The sequence below is a fragment of the Arabidopsis thaliana genome (genome assembly GCF_000001735.4).
Source record: "Arabidopsis thaliana chromosome 1 sequence".
NCBI classification, from domain to species: domain Eukaryota; kingdom Viridiplantae; phylum Streptophyta; class Magnoliopsida; order Brassicales; family Brassicaceae; genus Arabidopsis; species Arabidopsis thaliana.
Genome location: NC_003070.9, coordinates 10,951,315 through 10,969,838, shown reverse-complemented (window position 1 = coordinate 10,969,838; position 18,524 = coordinate 10,951,315). Strand labels below are relative to the sequence as shown.

General features: G+C 31.5%; 1 protein-coding gene, 1 long non-coding RNA gene, 1 other non-coding gene and 1 pseudogene across 5 annotated transcripts; 1 reads left to right on the top strand and 3 right to left on the bottom strand.

Annotated features, from left to right (window-relative positions):
- Positions 1-960: 960 nt before the first annotated feature.
- Positions 961-2,932, bottom strand: SADHU1-2 (annotated as a pseudogene; the record flags this gene model as incomplete). 2 transcript variants are annotated; one of them is made up of 2 exons in its annotated part: positions 988-1,211; positions 1,868-2,932. The 2 variants fall into 2 exon arrangements; another variant differs by having other exon boundaries at positions 961-2,932.
- A 3,260-nt stretch (positions 2,933-6,192) lies between these two features.
- Positions 6,193-6,266, top strand: AT1G30830. The gene has a single exon. It is a non-coding gene; the product is annotated as a tRNA-Val (tRNA).
- Positions 6,267-6,607: 341 nt separating this feature from the next.
- On the bottom strand, positions 6,608-8,931 carry DIS2 (Arp2/3 complex, 34 kD subunit p34-Arc). The gene is made up of 10 exons (NM_102820.3): positions 8,672-8,931; positions 8,415-8,481; positions 8,114-8,321; positions 7,861-8,018; positions 7,680-7,757; positions 7,469-7,601; positions 7,281-7,372; positions 7,098-7,154; positions 6,962-7,027; positions 6,608-6,875 (listed from the first exon to the last, which is right to left on the bottom strand). The coding sequence occupies exons 1-10, from the start codon at positions 8,731-8,733 to the stop codon at positions 6,840-6,842; spliced, it is 957 nt and encodes a 318-aa protein (NP_564364.1). The 5' UTR covers positions 8,734-8,931; the 3' UTR covers positions 6,608-6,839.
- Positions 8,932-15,127: 6,196 nt separating this feature from the next.
- Positions 15,128-15,551, bottom strand: AT1G06373. The gene has a single exon (NR_139071.1). It is a non-coding gene; the product is annotated as an other RNA (long non-coding RNA).
- Between the last annotated feature and the right edge of the window lie 2,973 nt (positions 15,552-18,524).

Below are 18,524 nucleotides of genomic sequence, written 5' to 3'. Positions count from 1 at the left end.
CCTAGAAAAACTAGATCTACTGTCTAGCGTTCAAATTAATAATAAGAGAAAACTCCTTAATTTGGAAAATGAAAATGATCTAATAAAAGTCTAAGAGAGAAAATATTGATATCTCGTCTTTAAACTGTGTATGTCTAAACGGGGTTGTTTTTTCTTAAGCCTGTCAAAATAAGTTTGATTCAAAAAAGGGAAACTGAAAAAGATTTCTCAATTTTTAACGGATTTTTCTTATCATTGTTAGCATTTTTAAGAATATTCATATTAATTTGCTTTGAAATCTTTTCTTTTGAGTCATAGTTTTAAAACTGAGTAATATATATGTGATAGTCATTTGTTCGACCATATAACACGAATCTTTGGTACCAAAAGCTAAATAATCTTCTATAACATATATGATGATTGACGAATATTTAAAAGCATTCACAGTAAGCTAAATAATTGGATGTCAAAAAACTGTTAAAAGAATATTTCTGTTACGATCATGTCACCAATTAATTTCTTTTTTTATTTACTTTAATTATTGGATAAATTACAAATCTGTTTTACTATTGGATAATAACAAATCTTTTTTATCAAATCAAGGAGTTAGTTTTAAAATATATAACCTACTAGATATTTTACTGAATATGAATATTGGAAATAGTTGACTTTGAACAAAAACAAATATGTTAAAAAGAAAAAACAAGCTGAGAAATCTAATAAGGGAGAAGAGTGGGGAAGTACAAAAGCATTTTGGAAGGGGAGTTAAACAGAAGCACAGAACATTGTGCCATTAATTGTTTTTAATTTTAGTTTGATTTTTTTTCACTTTCTCACACTACTTTCAATGTTCATATTTAATTTTGTTAATTTATTTTAACATATATATATATATATATATAATAACTTTTAGTTTTGATAATATGTTAAGTTCAATATAATTAGTAATTTTTTTTTACAAAAATACACATTTTTTTTTGTCAACCAAATACACATTTCTTCATTCTATAATTAGTCGGATACAAACACAAAATACATCCTCGGAAAAACCTCGAGGGAAAGCACAAATATACACGACGGAAGGAGAGAAACGGTTCTACGCAGAGCCTTGTCGGACCCGCGAAAATGGAAGCAACGATAGAGGTCAGACGGAGAGAAAAACGGAGGAGCAGCGGTGGAGGATGCTTGTCTTGAAACGGAGCGAGACGGCGGCAGCTGCTTTGGGCACCGTGCTAGAGAGAAAAATTTCTTAGGAAGAACTTGTCACTCTTTAGATAATCAGAAATTCACATTTCAAATTTACAAATTACACATGAACCAAAATCTATGAACATATATAGAAAAACAAAAATTCACATTCAATCAAAATTCAGACAACTCAAATTCCAAATAAAACTTTCCAATCATCATTGCCACGAGGTATTTTGATACAAGGCCAACCCTTAATACCTCATAAAAAGCACGTCTACATCTTCTTCGATGACAATCTCAGACTAAACCATGAAATTCAAACCATCGAGAACAACAAAAATCAAATCGCAAAAACGTTTAACATATTTGAGGACCACTAACCATTTATGGAGCCACCAAAAAAAACATCAACAACTTAACCACTATAAACTTGCAACATAAATTAAACAGTAGCTTCACTAAAAAATCTACTAATGCAAATCCACAACCACTAGCCACCAACTAAGATGTAAAAAGCTTTGCGCAATCCGAGATAAAATAGAACAACACACTAGAGATGACAAACACAAACACCTAAAGAATAAAAATTCACGGTTTCAAGCCAGAAGCTGAAACACACGCTCGCAGCTTGAACTTTTATTGTACACCAAGCAATGAGAAGACGGCAATAAAAACATGGAAATGAAAGTATGACCACCTTGCCACGGAAGCAAACGATGAGCAAAACAAAGCCGAAGAAAAATTTACGAAGAGATAGAACTAACCACCCACACTTGACATAGCTATGAAAATCGTATTCCACTTGAAAAGGGCCAATCGTTCCCGAAAAAAAACCTCTCTTCTCTCTCTTGAAAACTAGATGTTAAATCTACTTTTTTTGCTTTTTCTTTTCCGATTGAAGATCTTCAAAGATAGTTGATGGGCTGTAGAGTTAAGTGGTGGTGAGCATCTCTCTTCTCCGGTGGTGTGAGGCGTGGTTAGGTCCATGGCTCGATGCTAGACGGCAGCTCTCCTTCACGACAGCCAGAGAAACGGTTCATGTGCTCTGCTGGTTTATGGACTCCAGTGGATTAGATTTTGTTTCTCACGGTTCGGTGGTTTGTGAATTGTAGCTCCGGCGAGCGGCGGAAGTTGAACCATGGATTGGTGGGTTCGCTACTTTGCAAAGGGGTTAGCAGTGGATCTTTGGCCGGATCCTAAATGGCTAATTGCGGGTGATCTTTGGCCAGATCTCGAGAGTAGATGGTTTGTTTGAGCCAACATCCATTTTATTCCGCCGTATTTGGCTTCCTCTTTGTCGGATCTGAAGGTGTGGTTGCTCTTGGAGTGGTTCAAAGGTTCATCGGTGGAATTAAAGGTTAGTTTTGATGTCTCTCTTCTTGCTTGTTGGGGAGAAGAGGTTCTGGGTCTCGGTTGTGGTGGTCCTCCCTTTCCCGAAAGGTTTGTTTTTGGTTCGGATAAGTCTCTCGGCGACAATTTACGGTGGGATTTGCTAGCTCCTCCCAAAGGTTTGTCTTCGAGTCTTGTCCGCAATAAATTCATCCTTGTTAGCATCGGATCTGGAAGGTGATGGATGCGTTTCCGGTGTACTGTCTTCTTCAGAGTTTGTTTTCTAGGGTTCCCATTTTGGACCTCTCTTTTTTGTATTCATGTATCTCTTTTACTCCATCAGCCTTAAAAAGCCCATTTTGAGAAAAAATATTATTAAAAAAAAAAAAAGCTATGAAAATCGTTGGACCATCAACAGAGGAGAGATCCATCGCATGAGCAATGGGGAGTGTTATGGCTTTTGTACAAGGAGTATTATTATTTGAATTTTATTAGATAATATATCATAAAATATATATAATTGTTGAAAAGGATGAAATTTTAAATATGGTATAAAATACCTCTAATAGGTTTAAAGACAAAAAAACTTTAATATATTAATTAATATTGTTTTAAACATACATAGTCAATATTGCAAATCTATTTCACTATTTGATAATAACAAATCTGTTTCAAATCTTGAAGTTAGTTTAAAAGTTTATCATTTAATTAATGTAGATAACTTAGATATGGATATTGGAAGAAGCAATCTGACTCTGAACAACAACAAAATTATGAAGTAGAAAAAAAAAACAAAGTTAACAAGTGTAATTGGTAGAAATATGTGGGGAAGTACAAAAGGGTTTTGGAAAAGAAAAAAAAGTTAATAACATAAGCACAGAACATTGTGCCATTAATTGTTTTCAAATTCAGTTTAACTTTCTCTCTCCCACTTTTTAAATATAATTTAATGTTTTAATTTAATTTTGTTATTTTTCATCTTACATTTCATAATATTATTAAAAAAAAAAGTATGAAAAGAAAGAGATAATACCAAAAAACGAAAAAACCGAAATTTATAAAAACAAACAAAATAAAATAAAATAAAAATTATAACCAAACAAAGAAACCAACAACATAAGCACACAATGGTGATATTGGCTCTCAAAATCGAAATATTAATATTGTTGCCACGAGCAGCCGTGATCTAAGGCCAGACCTAAATACCTTAGAAAACGTAGCGCTGATATCTTTTGCGATGATAATCTCCGATGAGACCATGAATTCAAGCCAATGATCATAACGGAAGTCGAATCGCAGAAAAAACTTACCACCTCCGAGGAGTTACCAAACCCGACGCCACTGAAGAAAGAATTAACAGTTTTACCATGTAAACCCACCACAAAAATTAAACCGAAGATTCACCCGTAGTGTGACGGTTTATGTGTGATTCAAGGATCCCAGGATACAACCTCTATAAACTGATTTCGCAGCACTCGAAACACAACTCTAACGAACAAGTTTCTACGATACTCTCGAGACTTACTTTAAGACAGAGAGAGATTGATGGAGATGTTTTGCTTTTGAAAGATGTTTGAACGTTCAAGTGTTAATCTGCTAGTGGATCCACAAATACTTAGAAGCCTAACCTTCTTATATAGAGTTGAGATACTTAGGTTTTAATTTGCTTCTTCACAAAATCAAAACCAAGTCAAATAGAAATATAGGAGGTAGTGGGTGACTTGATACTTCAACGACTCATATTCTCAAGGAGTTGAGGAAGCGAAGAGGACCTATTCTTTAGGGACGTGAAGAACATAGTGACTTGTTTCCTCCTTTCAAGACCAGACCCGACAACCACCGGAGCTCCAACGTGAGCTAGGCCATCTCTTAAGCCCATTTCTTTTCCAACACTTTAATTTAATTAAGCCTATTAGCTTCAAGTTGCCACGAGCATCCGGGGTGTAAGGATAACGTTCGAAAACTTATATCGTCATAACTTACATACTTTCAGCAAGCAATCGACACTATCAAACTGTAAACAAGTGAATCATCCAAAATTGAGAACATTGTGATCTCAGACACTCCGACACTACTAGTCGAGATCCCGTATCATCTGGCAACATTCGTCTAAAACTATCTTCTTCTACAAGCTTCAAGCTGCTAAAAGAGACTCATCGATAGAAATTTCTCCTTTTAAGTCATATGCTATTAGAACTAACCAAAGACCCAATAGAAACCGCTACAACAACCAAAGAGAACTATCACACGAGCAATAGGATACAAAAGAAACTAGAAAACCATCGCTCCTTCTGAATCTAAAATACGAAAAAGTGGGAGACCAAGGTTTGGAAGCACCATGCAAAAATCGATGTTGTTTTTAATCGCAACTAGAACCGATTAAAGATGTAGCAACCAGACGTTGAATCAAGGAACCTCAGTGACAAACATAAATGAATCTCTCAAATATGCTAGATGTCCTCGAGCTAGTACGAGGAAGAGAGGCTATCTAGAAATAGAAATCGATATAGATGAGAATTTAGACACGTCGAGCAAGATCTCGAACTGCAAATAACTTAAACACTCTGTCATTTACCGCTAAAAACGATATCGTTGAATCATAAAATAAAGGAAGTTTCCTCATGACACTAGCAAGAAATGCAAAAATGCCAAAAATACGAGTAAGGCAAAATGTCGATATGTTTCTAAAACCCTAATCTGTTTTTGGAAAGGAGCAGAAAACACATGTGTCTCACACGCCCGCTACCTGAGCATCATGCTACTCTACTTTCATCTTTCTAAGAGCATTTCCAAGCCATCTCTATACTTTATTTTTGCTTTCATTTTACTTTAACTTATCTCTATTTTTATTTATATAGAAGAAAAATTAGAGATTTCTAATTTTCTTAGAAACCATTAAAAAAATAGAAAAAAAAATAGAGACAATTTCAATAATTTAAAAATAATTAGTTCATTATTCTTTTATATTATTTTATTTATGTAGTTTGGTTCCATGTTTGTAGAATTTTTTAGTTCTAATCTCTCTTATCTGAATAAAACCAATAATAAGATAAATACGAGAAATTTGCGAAAATAAATCTAGTGTCCTTGTTGTGATTTCATTAAAATTTTAAAATAGTTCTCACGCTTTATATGGATTACCACAAACTCACATTTAAATTTTATGTTTTTTTTACCAAGCCAAAAGGAGGAGTACTATTTACGCAAAACCAAAACCTAATCTTGGTAATCGATATTCGATACCCAGCTAATCATTATCAAAAAAGTAATAATAAAACTCAAACCATAATTATCTAGAAAAATGAATCTGTTATAATACAAACACCAAAACGACAACGTAACGTAGTACGGTAATCGGTATGATGCAAAATTATCACAGTTTGTATGCTATATTGTATAATCTGAATCTACCGTAGTATATAAATCGTATGTTATCAAATCGATATTATGGTCTAGTATTAAAAGGATTTTGGTGAAATACAACTTCATATCCGAAAATAATCAGACAAAATTTCTTTAACGCAAGACATAAAACATCATTTATATCAAATACTATTCCAGCTTCTTTATCCATTCTCGAAACAATATTCTAGTCCTTAGAGCTAATGAGAGATTATACAATGGTTTGCGAAAATGTGAAGGTGATCAGTAAGGAAGATAGAATATGTTAAACCAACATCAAGAAGACAAAAAGGTTTCGTGGTGTAGTTGGTTATCACGTCAGTCTAACACACTGAAGGTCTCCGGTTCGAACCCGGGCGAAGCCAGTTAATTGCTTTTTATTTCATTTTTTGATACAATGAAACCTAACAATATATGCCCAGTCATAATTTATGGGCCTCAAAAGTATACTACGAAGGAATCGTTAATTTACTCGTGCGACCTTTGAATCTTCTTCTTATACCTTACTAGATCACTACAAATCTTTGATACATCTGTGTATAAGGATAAATTGAACGTTTGTTTTTATATGAAAATCAACTTTTACGACTATTTGTTGGTACGAATATTACTTCATTTAATTTGACTATCTGAGAATCTGAAGAACAATAAAGATTCATCTTCTTCATTTTTGTAAAAACAATTATAAAACAAAACAAAAACTTTATTTTCTGTTGAAAACACCATGTTTAGATCAAGACCAGACACAGTCCATATCAAGGTGAGTTTCTTACAATTTTCACATTATACATTTGTTCAAATATTTAGCAAGATCAGATGTATAGAAATATCTGAAAGAATTGTACTAAAATAAATATCACAGAGACTTAATCCAGTAAAAAAAATACATGTCTCAGCTAATCACAAGTTTTTACAAAATTGCTTCGTGAGAAATCCAACTACTTCGAGTTGGTGTGATTGACCTCGTTGAGTCCCTGTGAGGAAGAGGAAACAAAGCTCAAAAACAATGCAAACAAACAAAGAAAAAGTCTGTCGAAAAACAAATTGTTTCGCAACTTACTAGCCGTTTAAATGACTTGTTGTTCATCGATCTTGTTTTCTCCAATGGCTTAGCTTGATCCAGAGCCTGAGACAACAAGATTTTGTTAACTAAAGAACGCATATCCAAGTCGAATGTAATGAGTTTGGTGTTTTACCTGAATCATAGATTCCACGCGACGCCGCATCCTGGTGTGCATAAATCCCTCTGAGAACTGTGATATAACAACAAACGAACAAAAACTCAGTTTTACAAATCCATACTAAGATAGAGAGACTAAGTTCTGGTATTTAGAGAATATGAAAGTAGAAAACATGAAAGTTCGATAAAGAATATGAACCTTGACGTGATAACTAACATAAGCATGAAAGGTCGATAAATTCCAGACAGTACGATCGAGCTTTTTCCCTTCCACATGCCGAGGAAAAATGACTGCGATATATCGATAATCTCAAAGTTAGTTTCTTTCAGATTGGTACTACCAATGCAAATTGAGTTCGAACAGAATATATTTTAGAAAGATCATACCAAAAGTTACAAAACCGGCATTAGCGGATAGTGTTTCTTTAGGAGCTCCCTCTAATTCCTGCGGTGCGGTTGGAGACCAAGAACAAGAAGGAGCAGTATTAAGCGCAGCAGCACGCCTCGCCTCTACAAATTCCTATATCATTATATCCAAAGTTTCAGTACTACAGAAATCAAAACCTGTTTGAAAATTTAGCTTTGATCATTTTGTCACCTTAAGGAAAGAAGTCGCCAGAATCGTGTCTACGGAGTCTTTAAATCTCATAGGAAATGCCACAGTGACTTTATCCGCCTGTGATACACAGTTAAGTTCTCTATCACTCTCTAGATTCTTACTAATCATAAGAACCTACTTCAATGGCTACATACGAAAGACCTATAGAGTATATATATACCTGAGGCACGAGGAAAAACGTCTCGTTAGGTCTATGCATAATTGCTACAAGCCTATCCAGCTCAGGAGCAACCGTCCTTGAAGCTAAATGCTTGAAAATGATTTTTAACGGTGCACCCATCACCACTTCTCTAATGGAAGCTAGCTTCGTTAATAACTCTGCCAAAACATAGATACTTTCTATTAGAGAACAAAACCAACATCTAAATCAAAACAACATCTTATCAATTAGAGAAAGAGACTCGTTTAAAAACCTTCATCAGGACGAACTTTAGAGAAATTGAGCTTGAGGGTTAAACTAAAACCATCTCTAGGAGGATCAAGTATTTGAAAACCTGTCCCGTAAGTGGTTTTAATAGCTTCTATAGCTCCTAAAGGAAGTCCATCAAAGGACATTGCTTCAGGTGGTGGATTTGGTAACGAAACCGAAAGCAACAACAGATTTGGATTCTTCATTGTCACCTATCAAACAAAATTCATATAGTCTCAGAACATTGAACAAGATCATATGGATCTCAGAGGTCAAATACTCAAATGTTGGTATAAAATTCACACCTGAACATGGTAACGAACATCATCAAATTCAATCCATTGATAATCTAGCTCCACTGCTTTATCAAGACTGAACCAAAACATAAACAAAATCAAGCAAAGTATTGAACTTTGGTTCCATTCTACAAAACCCAGTTCTTCCAAAATGTTTCAGATTTCTTCACAAAATCAAAATCAAATCGACCAAAATAAAAAATGGGTCTTATTGTAGATTAGGTAAAACTAAGAGTGTACCTAATTAAGAATTGAAAAGCACTTACTTTTGAGCTCGCGTCAATAGCGTTTGAAGAAGAAACCTTGAATGTGACTGCAATAGTATCATCGATTACTTTCTTACGATATCTAAAGGAGTTAACTGAATCACAGAGAAACCCTAGAGCCTTTGAGTTCTTCTCACGGGATCTAATCGGAGAAGAAAGAGAGCTCGTCGGAGACAAACGAAGACGACCGAGATTCTCTGTCACAGCTTGAACGTTTCTTCGATAACTTTTTGGAATTTTACTAATTTGTTCAATTTTATTACTCAGCTACTCAGCTAAGTGTAACGACGCCGTTTCGTTATTTCTGTACTTTATATTTTTTATGAATTTAAATGGCCCATAGGCCCAATTATGTAAATACTATGTAGTATAAGCTGAGCCCATTTCATAAATATACAATTTGAGCTTAAACGTTTCAAAAATATTTAATGTTGCAAATATCTGTATGTTTGTTTTGACAGTGGCAAACTAGTAGTGTTTTCTAGATTTTTTTTTTTCCTTCAGATTTTAACATTTGTATTATTATTTTTTCTCTGGCTTTTGATTATACCTGGCTATGTTGATTGTAATCTGACGAAGGTTTTTAAAAAAAAAATAAGCACGTAAATTAAATGATATTTTATATTTTAGATTCCAGATATATGATTATTTGAATGGAAATAAACGACAAAAATTAGTGGAGCAATGTTTTCGTATTATCTGACGTCTTCATAATATTTTAATCTAACAAAAGTTGGAATTTGACCGTTTAATGTGTGCTTTTAAAATTGAGAGATTAATTTGGATAAGATATGGCTCTTTTCTTTTTGTAAGTGGAGATATTTAACTAATTAGAATGTTACATTAGTTTTTTCAACAATGAAAAGATAAGATATTTGATCTATAAGTCTACGTATATTTTCAAATTTAAATTGGCCAGAGTGGGATAAAGACAAATAACATATGCATGTGAAGTTTTTATTTTTATTGATATTAAAGTAGACTAGTATAGTCTCTAAATGTAATTTAACGAACAATAGTATACGAACGATTTATAGTTAATATTAGTTTAAAGCTCTTTAAATAATATTCTTATTAAGTTTTTTTACTTTGACGACAAATATTTTTAGGTTAGATATGAAAGCTACATCTACATATAAAAAGAAATTATTATTTTTTAGCTTTAAAATTGTCTATTTTGAAATTGATCGTGGGCAGACGGATGTGAGAGATGAAGGAGCCTCAAAAGCAAAACTATCTCACGTATCTATACGCACACACATATATACGGATATGGTCCTACTGCATCGACATAAGCTTACATACTATAAATGCATGTGATGGCTTTTCTTAGCATAAATATTCATGAATAAATATGCGAAGTTATATTTATATTAGGGAGAAAAAAGTAGATATAGTAAAATGAGTAACGTTTGTAAGATAGATCGTGACATGGTCTTGGCAAAAGAGGAGCCGCTAGGGACGTATCTTCGCCATTGCATATTTGCATATCGATCTATATATAAGACCAAGTACTGATTTTAGAAAATCTGAAAAAAGCAGAAAAAGAAAACAGTCGTACGTACGTTATTTCTATAACCGGAAAACTTTGATAAAAACTTAAACCTTTCCTCTTATATTGAGAGTGAAAATTTTAACCCCTAAACCATAGATTGGTTGACGTAAAAGAATGTTATTTTTAACTAATCGATGGTAGCTCATTTAGCTGAACAATGATATTTACATTTTTATATGTCGAGTCATGGAGATAGTTAAAACTTCCAAACCATCCCTCCCAAAACTTCTATTGTATATATATTGCAATTTTTATTTTTCGCAATAAGAATTTATCTTTTCTAGAGTCTAGACTAAATTGTACTTTTGTGTTTGGTATAAAACTCTCAAGCAAAGTTAATTTTGAATTGTTAGATTCCAGCATAATTATTTATACAGTTAGCTAGTAAGCAAAACTGATTATGAACTCGTGAGACTTCTTAACTGTTCTAATACAACTATATATTATTATTATTAAAATTTACCGTGTCAAAGTCTAGGGTTCTAAATTTCTAATTAAATATTACCAGAAAGTGATGTAAAAACAAGGAGTACTAGAAAAAGTAATATCAAATATGGATAAGGTGAGTCATCGCCACGCATGTTGTCGAGTACGTACAATTGCGAAGGCCCATCATTTTTTCATATTCTGTAAACGTCAATAAAGTGACTAATATACGTCTATATAATATAAAATACTTCTATGTATATTAAGTGAAAGATTCTTGTAGGACAGTATACATACTCCAGTGGATAATCTAAACTTATGAATTAAATTTCATTTCATTGCACTTGTGGGCCGTGACAAATAGCTCCGTAATTCTAGACGATAGACCATATATAAACACAACTATATAGTCTAATATGTTGACCCAGATGTTTTAAGAGTTGTGTTACAAAATGCAACACGTAAATTATCAAACCAAGTAAAATCACATGTCACATGCATGTGCTAAATGTTTGAAACAGATTCATTCATATTCGTATAATGAACGTGAATCCGAGTGATCACATGGACTAACTTTAATTTCGAACCTTATTTTGTCTCATTATATGTCGGAGAAACCACCGAATTTCTAGTTTGCCCATCACGGGATGCTCTACTTCATCTTCTATACGCTCTTTCTGTAACGTTTTATGGCTAGCTATATAATATATACAACAAGTACTGATCATTCTATTATTAATCTAGGTTCGAACCACATTAACGTGGATATTCTATGTACACTCATGTTCAGCCAGATAATTAGTCGTACCAAATATTAATATTTTGCAATAAATATCTCAGCTTTTCTCAGGTATGTAGCAATCATGAGTCATGCGTGATGTTTTTGGACAAATTATCTTAAAAGAAAATAATTCTACGAAAGGGTAGTAAAAGTGACAATATATGATTATATAATTTGGTTTACAGACCATCATAATACAGCAGCATGATTAGTGGCGAAAATAGTTTATTGCAAGAGTATGCATGTGTATGTATATATTGCATTTGTGTGGCAGTAGGTGGTCATTATCGCATATATACTACATGGGATTATTGTCACAGGTTTAAATGGAAACCAATGAAACCTTCACATTTTAGTTTAGTTCTAATTAAACAGAGTCGATATATTAAATGATTTAACTACTGTAACAAAAAGATATATAATTTTATCATTTCATCTTGTTGACAAATACATTTTGTTCAGCACTAATCATATCAATCACTTGTTATGCACTAATCGCAAAACGTTTAGGAAGCAACAATAATTTGGAACCTGTTTTATCAACAGTAAAAAAAAATTTTGTTTTATTGGATTAGTGTGGTCCCTTTGTTTTGTTTATCTCATTTTCACCGCAAACTAAACTAGATTTTGTTTGATTTGGAGATCTTGTAACGCAGTGAGTGGTTAAGACTTAAAGATCTCACGTGACGATGCATTGACTCATCAACGCGAATTTTACACGGCTCGATTTTATTATAAACCATTACTTCAAATCTAATTAATTTAACAACAGCGACCACGCATAAAATTGTTATCAGGCAAAAATGAATAATTTGCATACAAATTACTTGTTTACACTTAGTACTAATATAAACTCCCTTTTTAACCAAAGCCTATAACCTAGAGACATGTGCTGATAAAACCAACTATAATCTTTTTTTTTTTTTAAAGAAAATAATCGTACTATTATATATGTCATAATTATATTTATATTCAAATCCGGAAATTTGTATGCGTTGTAAGTTTTTTTGGGGAAGTAAAATTGGAGTGTGATATATGTGTTGTAACTTGTAAAACTAGAAAATTATTTTGATTTTACATTTGGTGTTAAGAGTAAGAGTTTTTGCACCTAATATTTAAATAATTCTTTATTAATAGGTGGAAAACTATCGAATGTTAATTCCATGTTGTTGGACCTATATGTTGCATTTGTATATGTTCGATCCTCGTCCTTTTTCAATGTGCAGATTAGTTCATATTTCTTTTTTATAACTAAAATTTTTAATACCAAAATCCAAATAAGTCTTGAAATTAAATGAAAGTAGTGCATTCTTCGCATTTAAAATATTTGCAGTAATGAAGGATCTACAGTATTATTAAATTTTTAATAAAAGAACTTGAACCCTAATCTCTTAACTCCATGCATGTCAAAAAAATCCAACCACTTGATTAGATTAGATTTTTGCTAACTTATTTATATTCATTTACTGATATAGATAATCATTTACTGTAGTTTGAAAATAAGAAAACATGATACATAATTAATAAATTTATATAGTTTGGCTTAAATTATAGCCACCTGACTTAAGATATTCAACTTTTTCTATAACCGAATCTTAGTCACTAATAAACTAATACAACTAATTTTGTTTGGATGTTGTTATGAAAATACTGAGTTCAATATTCATTTGGCTATTTTATCAAAAAAAAAAAATGGATATCATAGATTTATAGGTAACGCAACAGTACATGTATTATTTTATATTTTTCAAACTAACAATTCTATTATTTTAATGTGTTAAATTTTAGAGAAACTAAATAAAAAATAAATTGGAAATAAAGGAGAAAGAAAGGGTAGTTGTCGGCAAAGATATAGAAAACGTGGGGGCCAGTCCCGTAATATAGAACGGTCAACTGTCACTTTGTCAGTAGGTCAACAAAATGTGGGGCCAACAGGGTATGAAATGAGATGACGTGGCCCAACCGTTAGTAGCCGACACCAACGGACCAACCTCCTTCCTGTATCTTCCGACATTCACTTTGGTTCCTCTCTAATCTCTCTCTCAACCTTTTTTTGGATTTTCATTCTAACCACATTATATTTCATCACATCAATGCATTATATATTTTTCTTGATTAAACTATTTTGTTCATACAAGTGAACTAGTATTACTTTGTTTTTAAATTTATATTTTCTCTCTAGGAAATTAATAAGTTCCAAAAACACAATTTTCATTTTTTGTATGATAAGATTAACCTTTTGAAACGACAATGTCGTATTCGTATTTAAATTATTTTAGTCAATAAAATTAAACATTTAAAATAAGAGAATTTGTCTGTTTTTACTTTCATGAAACCTTACATAATACATATATTTGAATATTTGATGAACAATATATATCTTTTTTTTTAAACAATATATTTTTTAGCATGCAGAACGGGAGCACTTAAACAAGATTTGTTATTTTATATTAATATACAACCAAACTCTACATTTTATATAATAAAAAAATTAATGTACCTAAAAACAGTTTAAGTTTAACTAAAAACCTTTTTTTGGGGAGAGGTTTAATATATTCACTTAATCATCAATATTTTGGTTTGTTGAGTGCATTCGGCAAGGTTGATAGATGATGCATGTTCAACATTGGTTACTTTTTTTTTCGTCACATTGGATACTCATTGTTTAAGTTTACCATTCTCGAAAATATTTGTTTACAATACTCGTTCATAATACTTTTGTACTGATCACTATTTGACTATTTGTAATATATTTCAAATTACAAATATATTACAAAGTATACTACATATTTTAACTACTATTATTGAATAAATATACTCAATGATAGCATAAAGTATAATCTACTCTTAAAGTCTCAAATAGTATACCATCAGGACTTTCTTGGTTCAGACAAATCACTTTCACACGTAACACATGGAAAGATGCAAATGACGAGTTTGATTCCCTTATACGTGTCATATATAGAGAGTGAAGAATCTAAATATAATAATTCAGCCCTATAGTTCATGTATTTGATTGAAATTACTTCTATTTACTTAAAAGTGAACATCACGTATTAAAGCGTGTATATAGTTTCTCATATGTGGAATATTCAAAGAGTGAAAATGTCAAATTTCAAATATTTTATTTAGAAATTATACAAATCAACACAATTTTGTTTAAAAAAGTTTGAGTTTCTGTGAATTAAATATACGTTTGGGCTAAATTTAGATATTTACACTAGAAATGTTGGTGAGTTACACTATATATTTATCCGTTTTGTTTCAATATGCAAAATCATTTGATTCGGTATGTGCTTACTTGGTTGTGTATATATTTTGATGAACTAATACAAAAGATTGAATCTTAGTACTGATATGGAAGACTATATATTTGGAAGTATTTTTCTGAAATGTACAAATCTTATATGTCAAGTTTTGAGTGATTGGAAAACTTGAAAAAACAATCTGTATAAAACTTAACAAGATATTTTTTTTTGCTAAACTAACTTAAGAAGATATATTATGAGTTTTTTTTCTCAGTAATAAGAAATCACATACAAGTATTGTCACCCTCTTACAATTATACAAGTTAAACATTTTAATTAATACATTTAAACTTCTTACAACTGCGGAAATTAATTTGAGTTTGAAATGATAAGTTTTCATTCAAAAATGAAACAAAAAAAAGATACTTGAAAGACTACCTTTCATATACATTCTATTATTCATAAACATAAAAACAAAAAAAAAGCGAATTGATTGCGACAAAAAGGTGCATATTGAATAAAACACAAGGATGAAATTCAATAAGAAAAAAGTTATAACAAAATAACAAATTATGCACATTGATTATGTTTGACCAGCGATTAGTTGACATGTGGAGCTGACGATGTACCGACACGACGCTAACTAGGCGCCACACCAGACATGGCTCTTCTAGTCACCACCACGTCACCTTCGCCCTTTTAAGAAAAGAAAAAAACTACGTCACTCTCCTTTTTTCATTGGTCATGTAACTTTTATTTTTAGGAAACTTATTGCCCCTACAACTTTATATACTATATGTATAAAGTGTTTGTCATATAACAGTCACATATCCCAGTATACATTATTATACATAATCACATGCCCAAAATTCAAAGTGGATAGGATTTATATTGGTTGACTGTTGGCTCATTACAAACTATTTTAGTATCTCTCTTTTCTTTGATAACCAGAATGTTTTTGAAATTGATTTATACTTTACAAACTCGTGACCAATTTTTAATAATACTATGATGAATCCACAATCATAAATCTAGAGTTCGAATTCGAAAATGATAGCACTAAAAACATCTGTCTATCTAGTTGAATGGCATTGCACTTGGGTATTCATGATTAGTGTAAAAAAATAAAATCATGATTATAGTGTATTAGCTAGGTATGCTAAAATATTCACGTGTAATTGGTTAAATGTTAAGGGAAAAGATTATAGATAATGAAAATAAGCTATAAATCCCACATAATATTCAATACACATCTACCAACAAAATTTGTATACTTCAAATTGCTGATTGTGCAAATCTTAGTTATCCATATGACTATATTTTAATGGATTACGGGTCAAATTTGGTGTGACGTAAACCAACTCGCTGATCCAAATGAATTTAATTAATTCGCAAGACCATTGTTTAGTTTATTATAAAATTTGTAAAAAGAGCATGGACTTTGTCACTCTGTCTCAATAATAGTAATAGGATAACCTAAACTCCGAAACAAACGCAGATGCAACATTTGACCAGACATAGGAGATATAACACGTGGCGTACAGTGTGACACATTGATAGGTTTGGTGAAGGACAGACCCACCGATCCACTCAGAAAGTCTCACATTCGTGGCTCGTGGGTTGCAGTGTCATGTCCCTTGTACTAATTATAAGGAATAATTAAAGACTTTGACGTAAAAATCTCTTGAGAAATGAATATACATTGTACGTGACTACAAGTGTTTGCTCGATTATTCATTTTGGTTCCATTTTACTACCTTAAGCAGGTGCAATCACTAATTAAGGCTCACTGTTATAACTACAAATTATTGCAACTCCGTGGAAGAGAAAATAATATAAATAAAGCTGGTTCCACACTTCCACTCATTGCATACTCAAAAGTATATGCAATATTTAATAATCAGCACTACTATAAAATCAAAAGTATATAATATTATATGAACAATTTGGCACGAGATAGAAATAAAAAAAAACTAATGTTTCATGCATGTTTTGTTGATCATTTACTAGGATTTTAGTTTTGATTGTGTCAAATAGTGCATGGAATGATATAATTTCTGATTCATGCTCTTTATTTTTGCTCACTCAGTTTGCTCAGCAGATTTAGACACTTACTATAATTATTGTCAGAATAATAAGGATAAAATTTGACCAAAAATAAAGTAAATTAAAAGGATAAAAAGTCCATGTTAATAGAAACTCATTGGACAGTAGAAGATAGGATCATAAAGTGTGCATATGCATGTATGAATGTTAGTTGGTAGTTATAAGTTTGGTGGGTTTCTTAAAATTTAAACTATTAAAGATTACTCCTATTACCCTTTTTTTAATTTTCTTTTTTAACCTTTTCTTTTCTAATTAATTTTGCCTATTCTTTCCAATTTAATTTAAGAATATCTTTTAATCTACTTTTTGACTTTGGCAAGGAGAAAAACACACATTTTTTTTAAGTAAGAAAAAACAAGTAACAATTTATCCATTCTATTCAAAATATATAAATATAAAGAACACATCTGATTTATGTAAAAGAAAAGGATGATTTTTACCAATGAAAACAAGCTAATATCATTTTTAGTATCGATCCTTCTTAACAGCGACTTTTTAGCTCTCTTGGTAAATTCTCAGTTAAATAATTTAACATGTCCAAAAATTGATTCACAAACGAAAATAAGCAGACGAAAAAAAAAAAAAAAAAAAAAAAAACGAAAATAAGCATTACTTAGGCCATATTTATTTGGCAGTCGCAAGAAACATTGGCCAGCTTGTAATCGAGCAACTTAGCGAATATTTTGATTTGTGTTAATTTTCAAATGTAGACATCAACATTTTTCCTCATGTTTCATTTTTATTGAAACATAACTTTTAATTATCTCACTCATCCTATAATAACTTGACAAGCTTAAATAGTTTAGGAAAAAAATTGTTTTAAAAAAACTAAGAAAGAAGATCAATAAAAACATGAAACAATAATGAAAGTGAGTTGTAAAATAAATAAAAAAAAGATTAGATTGTTGAGCTTAATGAGCCAATGATAATGAACTGATTTTGGATTTGGAATTTCATTTGTTTAGTACAACAATTAATATACCGTAGAGTTAAAAACATGGTAACTACGTATACGATTCGAATGATCATGATCATGATTAACACATGCGAGGATTCACTTTAGAGACTAAACTGAGATTTAAAGATTCAATGACCAAATCTGATTTCTTGAATATCTAGTCTGATTTTTAGTTTCAATTATATTTCATGGGATATCAATACTTATTACATGAGTTTAATCCCAGTTAAGACGTTCCTGGTTTGGACCAATCGGGAACCGTAAAAATGCGAACAAAGTCGTTGTAAATTTCCACGTTTATGCGGACATAAATCAAACCGGTGGGTCCGGTCCGACCAATGCTAGATCTCTTACGCATGTGGTCACAAGATCTTGATCCAGTAAAAAAATAAAAAATAAATAAATCTAAAGAGTAAATAACTTCGTTGTAATAAATAAATTCTGCTTTCAATTAAAGGAAAGTCCAAATACGGAACTAATTCACCCACATCAAAAGTGGCCAGAGCCTATGTAATCCGGTTTAAACAAATTTACATCCAATCGAAATCGTTTTAACCAAAAGTAAATCAAAATATAAACCATAAGAAAATTTAATCAGGTTTTTTTTTTTGGGTGCAATAATTAGGTGTTGTTTACTTATGTATAGACAAATTTTATTCGAAATCAAACCAAGTTAGAGTAAAATAAACTGATCACAACCGAGAGCTTTACAAAAATCTTTTTATAAAAGTAATTTTGTTTAAAATTGGATCCAAGGAGAATTATTCGAAATTAGACGA